The sequence below is a fragment of the Aulonocara sp. 'chitande type north' Nkhata Bay genome, linkage group LG23 (genome assembly GCF_057382095.1).
Source record: "Aulonocara sp. 'chitande type north' Nkhata Bay isolate Kocher_YH1m ecotype deep benthic linkage group LG23, A_spYH_male_GT1.1, whole genome shotgun sequence".
In the NCBI taxonomy this organism is placed as follows: domain Eukaryota; kingdom Metazoa; phylum Chordata; class Actinopteri; order Cichliformes; family Cichlidae; genus Aulonocara; species Aulonocara sp. 'chitande type north' Nkhata Bay.
The window spans coordinates 10,312,376-10,328,096 of record NC_141365.1 but is presented as its reverse complement, the minus strand read 5'-3'; the positions used below and the strand labels follow the sequence as shown (position 1 = coordinate 10,328,096).

Here is a 15,721-nt window from a genome sequence, read left to right as displayed (position 1 = left end):
TTTATTTATGATATCGTTAGCGTGCGTAAGTGTCATTCTGTGTGTAAACACGATAGCCCGAAATGTTTTGAATCAATTCTGATAAAACTTTGTAGAAGCGTAGAGTGGGGTCATGTTAACAGTCCGTTAAAAATGGCCTTACATCCAACAAGGTCTTCAAGTTCAATGTGATGATTTATTGGTCAAAGATTGTAGATTTTTGTCATAGCTTGACAAAGATTTTATCAAACTATGATCCTTACAAGTGTGGTGTGTGTTGTCAACATATAGAAATTACCATGTAAAGATTTGATTTTACATTTGACCTCTCCTTAAGGGTTGATTAATTGAGCTGAATGTGAAAATGCTAATGATATTTAGAAAAAAATTAAAACTTGTTTACTTACTTACTGCTTGTATTTATGTTAAGAACATATAGGCCTACAGGGAGTGATATATGGGGATTCTAAATACAGTATTACGCAGGACCTCTGACCTCTTCTTCAAGGTCAGATAAGGTCAAACTTTTTTTTAGTTCAAAATTTTATAAAATATCTGATCTTTAAAACTCTGCTTGAAATTCTAGTGCCGTTGTCTTGTCAACATGGAAGAAATATATCTGTATGTGGGAATCCTAAATATCATGTCACACTGGACCGCTAATCTCAGTTTTACATTTCATATGCCTCTCTTTCAAGTTGATGAGTTGCCTATTTAGAAATATATTGTAGTGTGTTATATAATAGGCTCAAGTTATGTATGTCAAGTTATGTAAGAATTGATATTAATCATCCATTACCCAACCCTACATACTGTTATAGTGTAATGAAAGTAAAGATTTTACTGCACTACAAACTTATTAAAGTACATTTTAAAAAGAACTAAGAGGACATAAATAAATACAAAATTAAATACTATTACCTTTAAAGTAAATACTGACCAAAGAGCGAGCCATCTTACAGGAAGTGTGTGCTCTCTGGGTGCTTCTTGTTATAGCCTTTATGAATGCCTTATTTCTACCTCTGACAAATCATACAATTTAAGCATTTTCTAAAATAAAAACAAAACCTAAATAAGCAAACATACTCAGGAAATCCAAGTAAACTTAAAAATGGAATAAAAACTGATAAGGACTGGTCAGCTGACACGTATAGTGATGCAACAGAAGAATAAAACCAAACAATTCATAAACATTGTTGATAGCAATTTTTATTGAACAGAAGAAACTAACTCAAAGTGAGTGTGTTAGACTGTGGTTCATCATGTTAAAGCATTGAAGCTCATCATCGTCTAATAAAGTGCACTTTCAGTTAACTGCCAAACGGAGAGTCATCTCCTTCCCTCACACAAGTTCAGTCAGGTCCCACACGGTGCAGGACTCTCTGCACCTCAGCTCTTCTTGGTAGAACACCATCACAGTAAGATACATGAGACCAAGTGCAATGACTGAAAATCTCAGTAAGGGCGAGTGCATAAGTGTTAATGGAAGATCAGCACGTGAAAGAGTCTCTCTCATCACACCCGGGTCTGAAAAGTCTGCTATTCCAGCCACCGTTTTCTGCCCTGGCTCAGTTTAACCCAGTCGTTATCATAAAGCAGCAGATGGTGGCTTCTGCTCAGTACTCTGATTATGTAATCATGATTGTAAAACAGCACAGTATTTCTTTATTAACGGTTAACGCTAAGCTAAAATCTTTGCCATGAGCGTCTCTACATTATCAGATCTCAACTTTAAAAAAATATTTAGCTATTCCCAGAAGTGTTTCTCTACATAATATATATGTACAGCTGCATCTTTACAAAGAAAATAATGTTCTGTTAAAGACTGCTGCAAGGTCAGACTCCAGTTTTGGCACGTGTTCGTCATGACTTCACCCAGAAAACAGACTACGTGGATGAGACAGCAGAAACGAGCGCATTCAACACGCCTCTCATGTACAAACACAGACACTAACCTAACATAAATCCTATTCCTACGTCTTATTTATAACGAGATGTATTTGCAATGGTGATTCCCTCGGATGTGGAGCAAACAGGAATGTTGTTCACATGAAAACAAAGTGTTTGATGTTGCGCTCGAGAAAAAAGCGCCAGAGAGATCATTTACAGTACTGGGGATATCGTATCAATCACCATTAAATTTGAAGAGATTTTCAGGATTGCAGTGTGCTACATCAGACACGCACACATCATCAAAGTCAGAGACAGATTAAAAGGAAAATGCCTAAGCCATAATTCACCATAGAAATGGAAAAGAAAGGACAATGCAGTCCAAGGTTGCAAAGGGACACATAACAGAGGGGGAAAAACCAAACCAAACAGCACATCTACTACTCACAATTAAATGTACTGTATTTTAATCTCACCAGGAAACGTCACACTGGATACTTTCACCTCATATTGCACCGTTTTAGCTTTTTCAGTCGAAAGATTAGGCAGTAATGGGTCGTGTCTCTCTTGCGTCAAGTTAATCTCTTATTCCACATGTAAAATACAAAATTAAACCTAGCTTCTTTTTTTTTTTTTTTAACCTGTCCTATCAACTTGTGCGTTTCATGCACTTTATCCTTAACAGCCAGAGCTTAAACATACAGTATAAGCTCTCAAAAGAGCCTTTCACTTAATTACATTACTACTTTGTTACCAGCATTTCATATAAAAGTAATAAATATACAGAGTTCAATAAATTGGGGCGTTCCATGTGAATAACGTATAAAGATTCAGTGGATTTAAGTGAAAACAGCAGGAATTTTTTTCCCCAATGTGTAGTGTTATGCGTGTAGTGTTTAAGTACTGATTGCTTCTGGTCAGACTAACAGGACAAAATAAAATCTACTACCGTCAACAGCTGACAGCTTTATATTTAGGTAGTTTAAAGCTTGCGAGTTCTCTCCAATTAGTGTTCAGATATTGCTTGAGAAATTAGAAATGCGTGAAATCTCTCAATGCGTATTATACAGTGTTTGTCTCCATCTTCATACATTTCTCATGCACCCACTAAAGACATAAATACACCGAAGCTCAGTTAAGGAAGGGGAATAGCCCTAATGGAAGGAAGTATGATTGGGTGGCACATCATGGAAGTAGATCTTATACATAATGTAGATCTTATAAAAATGATAAAGTACAATTTCTGAAACTGTCTATATGTGCACCAAATCCTTCCTGGTTGAGAACACCAAGTGGCTGCTTGATGCAATACCTTTTCCTCCCCGATCATGCTGTTGAGCATTTTTGCTTTTCATATTAAAGTGCAGTCCAAATGCAGGTGGCTAAAAGACAAGAATCAAAATAAAGAGAGTGACAGAGAAAAGAAATAGACGAGGTAAAACCCAGAGGGTGAGACTGGGGCAGAGGATTGGCACATACTTCAGAGAGGTCTGACTTGAGGAGGAGCAGGATGGGATGGAGATGAAGAGTCTGTTAGGCTGAAGTTTAAAAAACAAAACAAAGTCCTTCCTATCCTTCTCCAGCGTCACTCCCTGGATTGGTAGAAGAGGATGTATCCCGACTCAGAGTTCTTCGAGATATCTGAGGTAAGACCGTAAAACTCCTCAATGGCCTGGGCATCAATTTTCTGCACAACAGAGGTAAGATGAGATTAAATGGCAATGCAAACAAACAGAGGAGTCAAGGAACAAATAGGCCAACACTAACAGTCACGCACCTCCACAATGTCATCATCAAACAGCAGCCAGAAGCCATGACTCTTCACTATAGTGATGTAATGACCTCGATTTGGGCCGCTGAGGAGACAAAAGACAAACATTGAAATCGTTAACTCTGCCCACGCGTACTTCCTCCTGTCGTTTGCACAAAATTAACCACAACTGGCCACACGTGCACTCACTGCCATTTAATAGTGATTTGGGACTTGGGAAATTCTGAGCAGCAACTTTATGTGGTTTGAGAGCTAATACCTTAAATCTGTGAAGATCTTGTAATAATATGAAGGAAGTGACTGCTCTTGGCCAGGTGCAACCACCACTTTTCAATTCATTTCTATTTATATAGTGCAAAATCACAACAACAGTCGCCTCAAGGCGCTCTATATTGTAAGGTAGACCCTACAATAACACACGCAGAGAAAAACCCAACAATCATATGGCCCCCTATGAGCAAGCACTTTGGCGACAGTGGGAAGGAAAAACTCCCTTTTAACAGGAAGAAACCTCCAGCAGTACCAGGCTCAGGGAGGGGCGGGGCCATCTGCTGCCACTGGTTGGGGTGAGAGAAGGAAGACAGAATAAAAGGCATGCTAATCTTTTAGGACACATTCACGCCAAGTTTTAAAGTGTTACACTGTCCAGTTTGATCGGAGTAACAGGAACAAATTCAGTCTTTACAGACGCAACAAATTTTAAATGCACTCGACAAAGTGTGCACTTCTACAAAGAGGAAGGAGAGAGCTGGCGACGCAAAGATTATAAAAGATGGACATAGGCACTGTGATGTAAGGAAGTCAGATTTTATTGCCTCAGTGTTAACATTTTGACCATCACTTAGTTTTCTGGAAAAAGAAGTGGTTCAGTTACCAGACAATCTGAACTTTGTGCGCCACAATCTGGTGGTGAAGCCCAGCAGAGAGTTCCCATTTACAGTTGCCTTTGTGGACAACCACCTGCCAGTTAAAGCAGCTACACCCACAATATTGCAAACAAGAAGACTTGACAGATTTTAAATTATTAAATTATGCAAGGTCCTTAACAGCTGCTGAAGAGGAAATTCGTTGCAGGGTGCAAAACTGTTTCTGTACAAGGCTGTAAACATGTTTACATCTGCTGTTCACTCCGATCAGCTGAGCAGCTGTTGCTCTTGGTCCCTAAACTAGCCGAGCTTTCTCTATTGTGGTCCTGAAGCTTTGGAATGATCCTCCTCTTCACATTAGGCAATCTACTTCAGTGGTGGTCTTTAAATCCAGGTTAAAAACTCGTTTTTATTTGCTGGCTTTGGACTCAGTGGATAACTGACACTGCTAATGCTTTGTTATTTTATTTATTATTCTTATTTTGCTTTTTTTTTAATTTTTTTTATTTCTCGTGTACAGCACTTTGGTTGGCCATATGTTGTTTTTAAAGTGCTATATAAATAAAATTATGGTATGTTGTGAAACTGAGGATTTGGAATGGGAGCCTATGGGACTGACTCAGTTTTAGTTTTTACTTCATATTTCACTTTTCAACTTGTGCTGGTTGAAAATTATGGCTGGGCCATATCATACCGTTCACGGTAATACCGATATAATGTTGGGCAACAATAAGAAAATGAAATATCGCGATAGAATATGGGTAAAACACGCATGCGCAGTGCCTTTGTTTTCATACGCATATGGCAGAAAAAGCATGGTGGAGAATGAGAAGGGTGAAAGCGGGTCGTTGAATGAAACGGATGAACCAGAACTGGTTTGTAAAAATGCTGCAACTTCAGTGGTGTGGAACTGGTTTAGCTTTCGTCACAACAAAGCACTATTTTTGGTAGAGCATGCTAGCGGGCCGTCGTTATTACCGCGTTTTTTGGAAAATACCACACACCTTAAATCAATCCTTTGATTTTTCTGAAAATCGGCAGTGCCCCTTATAATCCCGTGTGCCTTATGTTTGAATTCTGGTTGTGTTTACTGACCTCGAAACGATTTTATGTACACGGCGCTCGAAAATCTGTCAAATGTTTTAGTGTGACTTTGCTAAGCTACGAACCCGCACAGCTTGATGGATTGTCGGAGCATTACGGCTATCGTAGGCAGGAGCCTCACGGAGTGATACGTACTGTGCTTCAACATAATATTACCGTATTGTGTGTGTATAACCTCTTTTTAAGATTTATGGATATTACACATGGTTATCCTGAGGATCTGTCGGCCAATTTCCACTGGAAATGCCTTTTGGTTAAACTGTCAGCAAGGAATTTGCATTTTCACTGTTAAATTGTATATAACTTTAATGCACATAAAAAACAGCTGCTTGTTTAAGTTAAAATACATTGATGGTTTTTTTGCACTAATAAATTTGTGGAGTTGTAAAGTATTTTGTCTAGTGTCAATTATATCGTCAGCAGACTTCTTTTTTTTTTTTTTATAAATAAATACTTTATCTTAGAAGTATTTTATTTTAAAATGCAAAGTATGCTTTTTAAAATAAAAACCTATTAGTGTGGATTTACCCAGAGACCTGAAGCCTGAACTATAACACAGGATGTGGGACTTAGCGAGGTAACTGCAGGTTTAACCCCTGATTTTCAGGAAGATGGTTCACTTTTTACTGAGGTACATCTCTGTGGTCATTTGTGTTGCAGATGTACCCAGCTCTGTAGCAGGTTACGCTGGCAATAAGCGATCAACAGGCATGAAATCACCTCCTACTGACCAATTGATTCACCAGAAAATAACATCATGATTCCTGGAAGATCCCTCAAACGTCTGAGCGAGGATGTCAGCAGGGTCTAAAGTTTTTCAGCAGTTTCTAAAGTCTCTGTCTTTCTCTGATGACGCAGATTGGGAAAGCCTAGGTTGACTTACGAAGCTCTTTGAGTAACTGCTTAGCCTGATTGCTAACGTTGGGGCAGGTGAAGCCAGATAAGGAAAAATATCCTGGCAATGTTGAATTTGTTTCATAGTGCGGGGTTCTCGTTCCACTGCCTTTATGGGTCAGCTGAAAAAATGTAAAGTCTGATCAGTGAGTTGGTAGAGGCTTAAAAAAATGAACAGTGTTATTTTTTTAAATTTCAAAACATGACACAATAACAGCCTTACATATCTACTTTTACCAGGTGTGACAAGATCCATCACACGTACTTTTGCTATATGTATAATAATCAGTATACTATACCTTCCACAGTGCACCACCACAGCTACTAGATCATACATGCGATCCAGGTTGACTGCATCCCCAGACGTGTTAAAGAGACGGAGTTCTAATGGGAAAACCACCCGATAGGACAGCTTGGTGTAGCGGTGCAGCTGCTCCATGTACTTAAACCTCTTGAGGTGTAGCGCCAGGATCATAGGAAGTTTCTTCACACGCATCCTGCAGTGAAGAATACATGCTTAGGAAGGAGCCTTTCTGCAGGAACATAACACTGGTGGTCAAACGGAGTGCTTTACTGACCGTTTCTGTGCTTCCTGCTTGCTGCAGCATGTCTCACAGTAGTATTTGTATTCACTGCACAAAGTCTCTGTGTTACTAAAGTCCCTGGAGGAACAAGCAGACCACAGGAGGCTCAATTACTGAGTCTCACTCACACCAAAGGGAATATGTCAGCTCCGTCTGAATGTATAATAAATCAATACTACCTGAGACAGTGTGTTATTGATGTGTTCTGCTCTACATCCACAGAAAGATCCAGAAAATCCTCATCTTTGCTGCTCACCTGTCAGACAGCGAGAGACACCGATGTAACTCATCTGTTGTTACACTGACAGAGTCAGTGAGACTAAGCCTGCTGTTCTGTGACAGAACAGCCACCCACTCACACCTACACACACTCAGCCAGTCTTTGAAATGCTTATTTGACTGAATGGCTTTTGTCTCTGCACCCTGCATCGCCTTGGTGTTTTGCAGGGGTTGTTCTGGGGAACCTGTTTCACTCCTTGCCCTCAAAAAAGGTGAGGACAAAACCTCAGACGGCCCTGACGTAAACCGGGTGGTCAGAGCTCCTCAGAAGCTCTCACTGATTCTCTTTTTTTTTTTCTTCCCATGTCTCTCAGCACCTTTGCAAAGAGCTAATCCCCTTTTCAGACTTATTCAGGTGAGATCTCTTGTTCGTGCACCAGCAAATCCATTACCAGATAGCACAAACTACCTCTCTAATAAACTCACGGTGTAGAAAATCCAGGAGCATACATACTGTTTCACAGTTGAGGCAGCGCGTCTCATTGGTCAGTGTGCCTTGAAAGATATCGTGAACCCACGTGGGCTCCGTCTTGTTCTCCGTCTCAGCCTCGGTGGTGACGGCGGTGCCATTGTTCTTGAGGCGCCCGTTCTGCTTTTCCTGCTTTTTCTCCTCTTGCAGAATATCAGCCACGGTGTTCAGCAGGTAGTTGAGGAATTCGTGTGCATCTTGTTGCATGTAGTTGTCAAACAGATCTGGAAGGAGACAGAGATAAATGCATACAACTTCAACTTCCTGCAGAAATAAATAGAAATACATAATATTTCTACCACAATGGGCCTACAGGAGGCTGTTATTTAAACCTATGCATCAATTTAAACATCTGAAAGCTTAATAGATCAGTGCTACAGATAAAGGACTGGACCACAGCTATTCAATGAGCCCCCCAAAAAAGGACCAATAAGGTTGTAACTGTTACCATAAAGCAGGCGCTTGGGAGAAGCAGCTAGCCTAGATCTGTATATATTAACAAAATTTGCCCTAAGCCATCTCTAAAGCTAGCTTTTTAGCAAATTAAACCTTATTTTAAAAAATACGTTTCTGGAGCACGTTGCTCCTAACCCCTCAAAATATACTTTTTTTCTATAGAATACAGTAAAAACTGTGCACCAGTATAGATAAAGAAGTGGTAGACCAGTATCGACTGGTTCTTTCTATGTTACATCAGGGGAAGTAACAGCTGTTGTAGTTCTGAAAACTACAGGTGTGTTTAATAACAGTAATAACTGCTGGTTCATTGGCACAAGCAGAAAACAGCTGTCATTACAGTGATTTGTTACACCTGCATTACTCTCACTGCGATGCTGCACTTTGAAAATGTCTGCCTTGACATGTTGTAAGTAAAATCAGCAGGGTTTATTTATAATAAAAACATCCATACACATTCTTTGTTTTAACAGATCTGTATATAAAGGGGGAAATGAGAAGGGAATGGTGGCGGCTGCCGAGGGGGAAGAAAAAAGAAAAAAAAAAAAAAAAAAAAGCGTCCAGAGATGAGCCAGCTGACCAAAGCTGGGTCTCAACAGAGATTGCATTGTTCATGCACATAAAGAGCTTCCTCAATATGGACAGCAGTGAACAGTCAGCCTTTCTGTCAGCTCTACTCTGAATGACCTTACCACCAACACGCACCTGCCTTTCACTTCAAATATTCAGACTGTAATGTAGCTCAAAAGCACACTAAACTAAACCACAGCACTCAGCTCTCCATTTATGGACACGTGTGTGTGAAAGGATCCACATGACGGACACTTAAGTCATTCTTCAACACACTGTCTTAATGTTTTGAGCATATAAATTTTGACAAGAAAAATTACTCTTCTGAGAAATTATTAATGCGAGACTCTTCTTCCAGTAATCCAGCACATAACACCAGAACACTAAAACTGGGACACCTCAATGGGATTAACCCCTTTTTATTTATTTATTTATTTTTAAACAGCACCAGTGGCAGGCCCATTTTACAAGCACTCTATAAATGACAGTAACTCAGTTACCATTTGTGCTAGAGACACAATTCAAACGGTTTCGGGAAGAAGAAAAAGTGACCTTTAAGGGGATATTTGGTGTTTCATGGCAGCACAAAGCATTCACAAGGCACTGCTGTCTGAACACAGGAAGAAAAATCAGCTCGGCACAGAGATTACCATGTGCTTTTCATATTACTGTAACTCCTCAACTATTTCGAGCTAAAGAGAAAATTTGAACGGTTCCTGAAAGATCAGAAGTACTTTGTAACTTTTACAACCAAAATTGCAAAATAAGTCTAAGCAGCCTGTATGACACAAGGTTCATAAACGATTAACTGAGATGAGATCCAAGTGCCCTTAAACCCTGTATTATCAGAATATGGGGGTACTTGTTGCTTTGGGGAAGTGACAAATTAATTAGCAAATATTTATAAGGTGCTTCTCTGCAAATTAGCCAAGTACTTTGTGAACAATAACTAAAAAATATGCTGAGCTGCCTCTCCAGTGAGGTTTTCATCCCAGGAACAAACTCCAACTGGGCTGACGGTAGTCCTTGTTCAGACAGGAAGGGTTGGCGGACTTTGAAAAGTAGATCTTGAGGACTGTCCACTACTTAATCAAGAGTACATCTGGACATACATATAGAAGAATAAAGTGTTTATGCAATTCTTGGCAATCGGGAAAAAACCAAAAACAAACACACAAAAAAACCAAACATATGTTTATATTTTTTACCACAAGGTCCATTATCCAAAATATAAGGTTCGTGTAACTTCCTGCCACTGTAGATGGCGTAGACCTCACAGTTCTTATTCTTTTTCTGTGTTCATACAATTCCAGCACATGATATAACAAAGGCCGACTGTGAAACTTTCATTATGATGTATGCTCACCGTTCTCCTTCCGTAGGCGGGAGATGAATTTCTTGGGCGGTATGACGCCAACTTTTTTCTTCTGCGTGGCAATGGAGTGGAAGAGGTCAGCCAGGCAGGTGAGCAGGTTCTCCTTCTTTTTCTGCTGGGCTTTGTACGCCAGCACATTCTCCCGGAAAGGCCGGCAGAAGTACAGAGCCTGGAGCACTGAGTTACAGTAACACGTGTTTCCAAACTGAGGGAGAAAACCACAGGGAGACATCGACACAAAACCGTGATGAGGAAGCGATTTAAAACAAGGACTCGAATATTTCTTTTAGATTATCTGTTAATAGCTCGTGGAAAAACACCAGTGTGTTCTATTGTTGTTATCCATTTGGCAGACACAGTGTCTAGAGCGTTGAGAAACTTGTGTGTTTACATAAATGTCTCATTAAGGAAACAGAACATCCCCGTTTGGCCAAGAGTCTCACAAACAACATTGTTACCTCGAATACCCGCTGACCAGCCGAGGACATGACTCACTGCGGTCCCGTGGCATTTTGTTTTGAAAAATGACACCACTGTTGTTTGGCAATGGCTTTTGTTAATGCAAGCGAGGATTTAGTGATACTCACATTGACCAATCCGAAGTAGTGTTCGTTGATTGGGAATTGCTCCGGGCCGATGTCTTTCTCCAGAGCAGAGGCATTGGTGCCCTGAGAGGACAAAACACGAGACGCTCTGTCATCGTAATCATCTCATATTCCATTTGAATCATTTCAGTAGATTTCAGTGACAGACTTATTTGCTTAGTCCGGTGTGTGAATATACAGGCAAATGAATATGGAAATGATGCATAGTCAAGGGCCAGGAGCAGCTATACATCTGCAGCTATGAGGCAAAACAAAACTGACTTTTTCTGTAATTAATAAAATTATTATTTCTGGAATATGTAAAGATCTCAATTTTCTGCAGAAAGCACACACTTCTGCACATCTTGCTTCCTTTCGTCAGAACAACAAGTCATGTCAATGTAGAAAACGGATATAGTCTAAACAGGTAGACCCGTATCAAAAGTCGGGACTCTTGCTGCACCCAATTGCTGAGACAGAGCACTTATCTCTTGTCAGAGCTCAAAGCTTTTTCAAATGAATCACAGCTTTGTTGAGTGAACACAGCAGACAATTTAGGTTGGGGAAGGCTTTGACTTCTAATGACTGTCATTTCTCATCTGTCAAAGCAAACAATGGATACCCGTCTGTCCGGCTTACCACTTCCAGTCTCCAATGTTTTGGGAGACATGCAGGTCCCAGGAGAGACGAATTACCAAGGAGAATCCACACATGAAATATCACATCCAACCTTTACTGACATCTGAAACCACACTTTGAAATTTGAGCTCCTCCTGATAACAGGAAGCGGGCAGTGGTATTGTTAATTTAGAAAGGAATAAATTCTTAAAGGAGACATATTATGCTCCTTTCTACATATTTTTTTGATTAAGGCAGAAGCTTGAAATAACAATTATTCATCTAACACTGAAGGTGCACTGTTGCTTCACAGCAAGAAGGTTCCTAATTTGAACCTGTTGCCCTGCATGTGTGCAGTCTACATGTTCTCCTTACTCCTGCACGAGTTTTCTCCAGGTACTTCGGCTTCCTTCCACAGTCCAAAAACGTGCAATTTAGGTTAGTCGGTGTTAAGAAAAATCCATGGATACTAATAATAATAATAATAATGATAATATAATGACTGGTGCAATACACTGCAGCATTTTATCGGCCCATATCCATCAGTGCGTCCTTAACTTGTAACATCTCGATTAGATTACTTAGTTAAGATTATTTAATAAATAGGGTTAGGGACCTACTGACTGGGGGATGCGCCGATCTGATATTTCGATCAGGATAAAAAAAAATTATTATTATTATTATTTTTTTTTAAATTCACATGATGATGGCTTCCCTGTGAACTGCTTGTTCCTGCTTTATGTTTGGTGAAACATTTGTTGGGAGGCTTTCACTAGTGTAGTTATATATTAGGGATGCAACAATACTCGTATCGGTATTGAACCGTTCGGTACGCATATGTATCGAACAATACAAATTTTTTTATTTATTTTATCAACTTTTCTTCTGACGATGCTGTCTGTGTTGAGCGCTCAGTGAATCTGTGTTCGACTACTCCGCCTAGGCTGCACTGTTGAGTGCAGATCCACTGAGCGCAGCGTAAGCTAGCAAGACGGAAGCTAAGCTCGAAATTGAACCTCCCCCACCTTCATTCAGATCTGGCGTTTGGAACTATCTTGGTTTTCATGTGAAGCATGACCCTGATGGTAAGCGCGTCATGGACAAAATTAAAACAGTATGTTGGATGTGCCACGCAATGCTCAATTGGTGGGAACTAGTGCGTTAGCGCAGTTAGCTTGTTAACGTGTTGACGCCGTCCAGCCCCACGCACGGGGCGATCCGCGGTAACTCGTTAACGGAGATTTGCTGCGTTATGGCGTTAATGTCATTTTAACGAGATTAACGCTGACAGCACTAGTGGGAACACAACGAATATCACTGCACATCACCTGATGGACAACATCTCCCACCCCATGCAGCAGACTGTGACAGCACTGAGCAGCTCCTTCAGTGGGAGACTGCGGCACCCACGGTGTGGGACGGAGAGATTTCGCAGGTCTTTCCTCCCCACTGCTGTCAGACTCCATAATAAAGACTTTAACTGATCAAGCACACACATCCATATATATGCAATAATACTAAGTGCAATAATCCTTTCTGTCATCGTTGTATTTTTACTCAGTTGTATATAGTATTTGTATTCTATTTTTATCTTATTGTATATTTATTTTATTTTATTCTACTGTATATAGTATTTTATTTTATTCTATTCTGTACAGTTGTGTACTGTATTTATTCTTATTGTATTCTAATTTTTGCCTCATAACTTTTGCACTGTCCACTTCCTGCTGTGACAAAACAAATTTCCCACGTGTGGGACTAATAAAGGTTATCTTATCTTATCTTATCTTATTTACGCCGACATCATCCTAGTGCAAAGACAAGTGGAAGCAGACAAAAACAACAAGCACGCATGCTACAAACTTTACCCGAGTCATTTAGACAGCCGTTAGCATATGATTCTCCGTATGGGGACCTGGTATGTTTAATATGCTGCTGAGAATATAGCCCAGAAGAAGCGTATAGTATAGCTTTTATTTTGGAAAGAGACATTTCTCTGTAAACTCTCTTTTCCAAAGATGAGTGATTTCTCGATCAGATAGATTTATTTTTTTTATTTTAGCAACATTACATTTAAAAACCGCATTTGGTTTCACTGAAATATACAGAGGCTGCTGGAGGCTTCCCATGAGTGTTTCTTCTTCACTCACCTCTTTTCACTCAGTGTATTTATACAGCACTGTTCATTTACCCATGTCTTATTATTAATCTCAGCTCTCTCTTTCACAATGTGTCTTTTGTCTTGTCTTCCTCCCCACACCCCTCAACAAGTTGTGGCAGATGGCTGCCCTTCCATGAGCCTGCTCCTGCTAGAGGGTTTTTTTTCCTGTTAAAGGGGAGTTTTTCCTTCCCATTGTCACCAAGTGCTCATACTGTCTTTGCCTTACAATATAAAGTGCCTTGAGGTGTCTGTTATTGTAATTTGGTGCTCTATAAATAATACTGAACTATATATATATATATATATATATATGGATATGGATATGGATAGATAGATAGATAGATAGATAGATAGATAGATAGATAGATAGATAGAAAATATATATAGAAACAAAAGAAAAACACCACACATCCTGATGAGATATGGATTAATATATCAGTCTGTGCAATCTAAGAACTCTAGCAGCTCTGACTGACACTGCAGGCTTTTCACATTAGCATCTAGTCTAAATAAAGCAAAGGCCACTGGCATTAGGCAGAGCCGTTTAAGTCTGTTCTTACCCACTCTTCACTGCCCCTGAACACACCAGGAGCACAGATTAGTGCAGATTCCTGCTCTATGCTACCAGGATGTAACCGGTCCTTTGCTGCAGCACCACATTATGCAATCACACCAAGCTGTCAAAGGCAGCACGCTCCCCCATCCCTCTTGTCAATCACCGGTGACAACTATACAAACTGTACATTGTGTTGTCTCGCCAGGATGCAACACACAATGCAAACGCTCCACGTGTTCTGGGAATCCATCCTACCTGACAAACCATCCTACCCATTGTTTCTGCGTATGGGCACAACACAAATTTAAGTGGCGAACCGTCCTACCTTTGTGAATGTGACCTACAAGCATATTTTAACAGCTAAAATTAAGTGGCAAATCGTCCTACCTTTGTTAATAAGATCTAGAAACATACTCTGATGGGTAAAATGAAGTGCCAAACCATGCTACCTTTGTGAATGTGACCTACAAACATACTTTAACGGGTAAAATGAAGTGGCAAACCGTCCTGGCTATATGAATATAAGCTACAGCATACTGTGATGGGCAAAGTTAAGTGGCAAACCATCATACCTAGTTAAATTTGTGGTGGAATTACTCTGTGACAGCAGAAATGTGCATAAACTACTTATGGTAGGACGTTTTGCCAAAGGAGGATGGTTTGTCAGAACACTGGCAAGCTTCAGCGTGCAAAGGTGCACAAAAGGGGCCCTGTCTGAGCGACAACTAACTAAAGTATGGGGCCACGATTTAAACTACTGTGTATACTCGTTTTAAAAAAAAAACCTGCAGTGTGCACATTCTCTGGGTGCAGGTGGGAGGCGACTCATCACACACACACACAGGTTCAGCACAGTGCCTGCAAGCGGATCGATATCAACACGGAAAAGCAGCGAGTTACTCACCATATTACAAATGGAGGCGATGTTTCTGACAGTCATTTAGTTTACAGTGTCCCCTTCACCGCCATCTTTATAAAATAAACATAGCAAGGCGACGCTGAGCAATGAAGTTAATTCGCAGTCGCGGCTGGAGGCCAGACTGCAACCTCAAGCGTCAGAAAGCAGGCAGAGAGACACGGAGCACCATGCAGCCGGCACGGAGCTGAGGGGGACTCTCAGTGTGGACACGGCTGCATCCTCGCGCACATATCGAACACCCCTCAGCTGGAAAACGACAGTGCACGAGGAGACAGGCGAAAGTTGCAGGCAGCAGGTTGTTAGCAACGTCTAGGAAACGAGCCTGCTGTGTGAGGAAGCACTACAGTCCCGCCCACCAAGGGAAACCCCCGGACCTGATTGGTCCGGATTTAACCGAATTGATTGACGTGATTGAAGAGCCATATGCAGACATGCACAGTGGCGTTTAAGTGAGCCGCAACCAATCATCTGCGATGATTTTGAGCAGGGATTTGTAGTTCGTTTTGTGATTTATGAAATTTAAAAGGACTGAAGGGTTTATGCAAAAAGCCTTCTGGTGACATAAAGTAATTCCCCCATAGAGAAGTGGTGTGAGGCAAAAAATATGTTTTCAGGTCTAAAACCAGCAGCTTTTTTTGCTATATGA

General features: G+C 40.5%; 1 protein-coding gene across 2 annotated transcripts; it reads right to left on the bottom strand.

The window, feature by feature from the left end:
- Nucleotides 1-1,168: 1,168 nt before the first annotated feature.
- usp46 (ubiquitin specific peptidase 46) lies at nucleotides 1,169-15,475 on the bottom strand. 2 transcript variants are annotated; one of them, XR_015127141.1, is made up of 10 exons: nucleotides 15,061-15,475; nucleotides 10,825-10,905; nucleotides 10,229-10,442; nucleotides 7,822-8,060; nucleotides 7,268-7,344; nucleotides 7,083-7,166; nucleotides 6,804-7,001; nucleotides 3,647-3,725; nucleotides 3,349-3,556; nucleotides 1,169-3,251 (listed from the first exon to the last, which is right to left on the bottom strand). XR_015127141.1 is itself a non-coding variant. In XM_086282772.1 (9 exons), the coding sequence occupies exons 1-9, from the start codon at nucleotides 15,094-15,096 to the stop codon at nucleotides 3,455-3,457; spliced, it is 1,110 nt and encodes a 369-aa protein (XP_086138898.1). In that variant the 5' UTR covers nucleotides 15,097-15,475; the 3' UTR covers nucleotides 1,169-3,454. The 2 variants fall into 2 exon arrangements, 1 of the variants encoding a protein (XP_086138898.1); XM_086282772.1 differs by having other exon boundaries at nucleotides 1,169-3,556.
- Nucleotides 15,476-15,721: the final 246 nt, after the last annotated feature.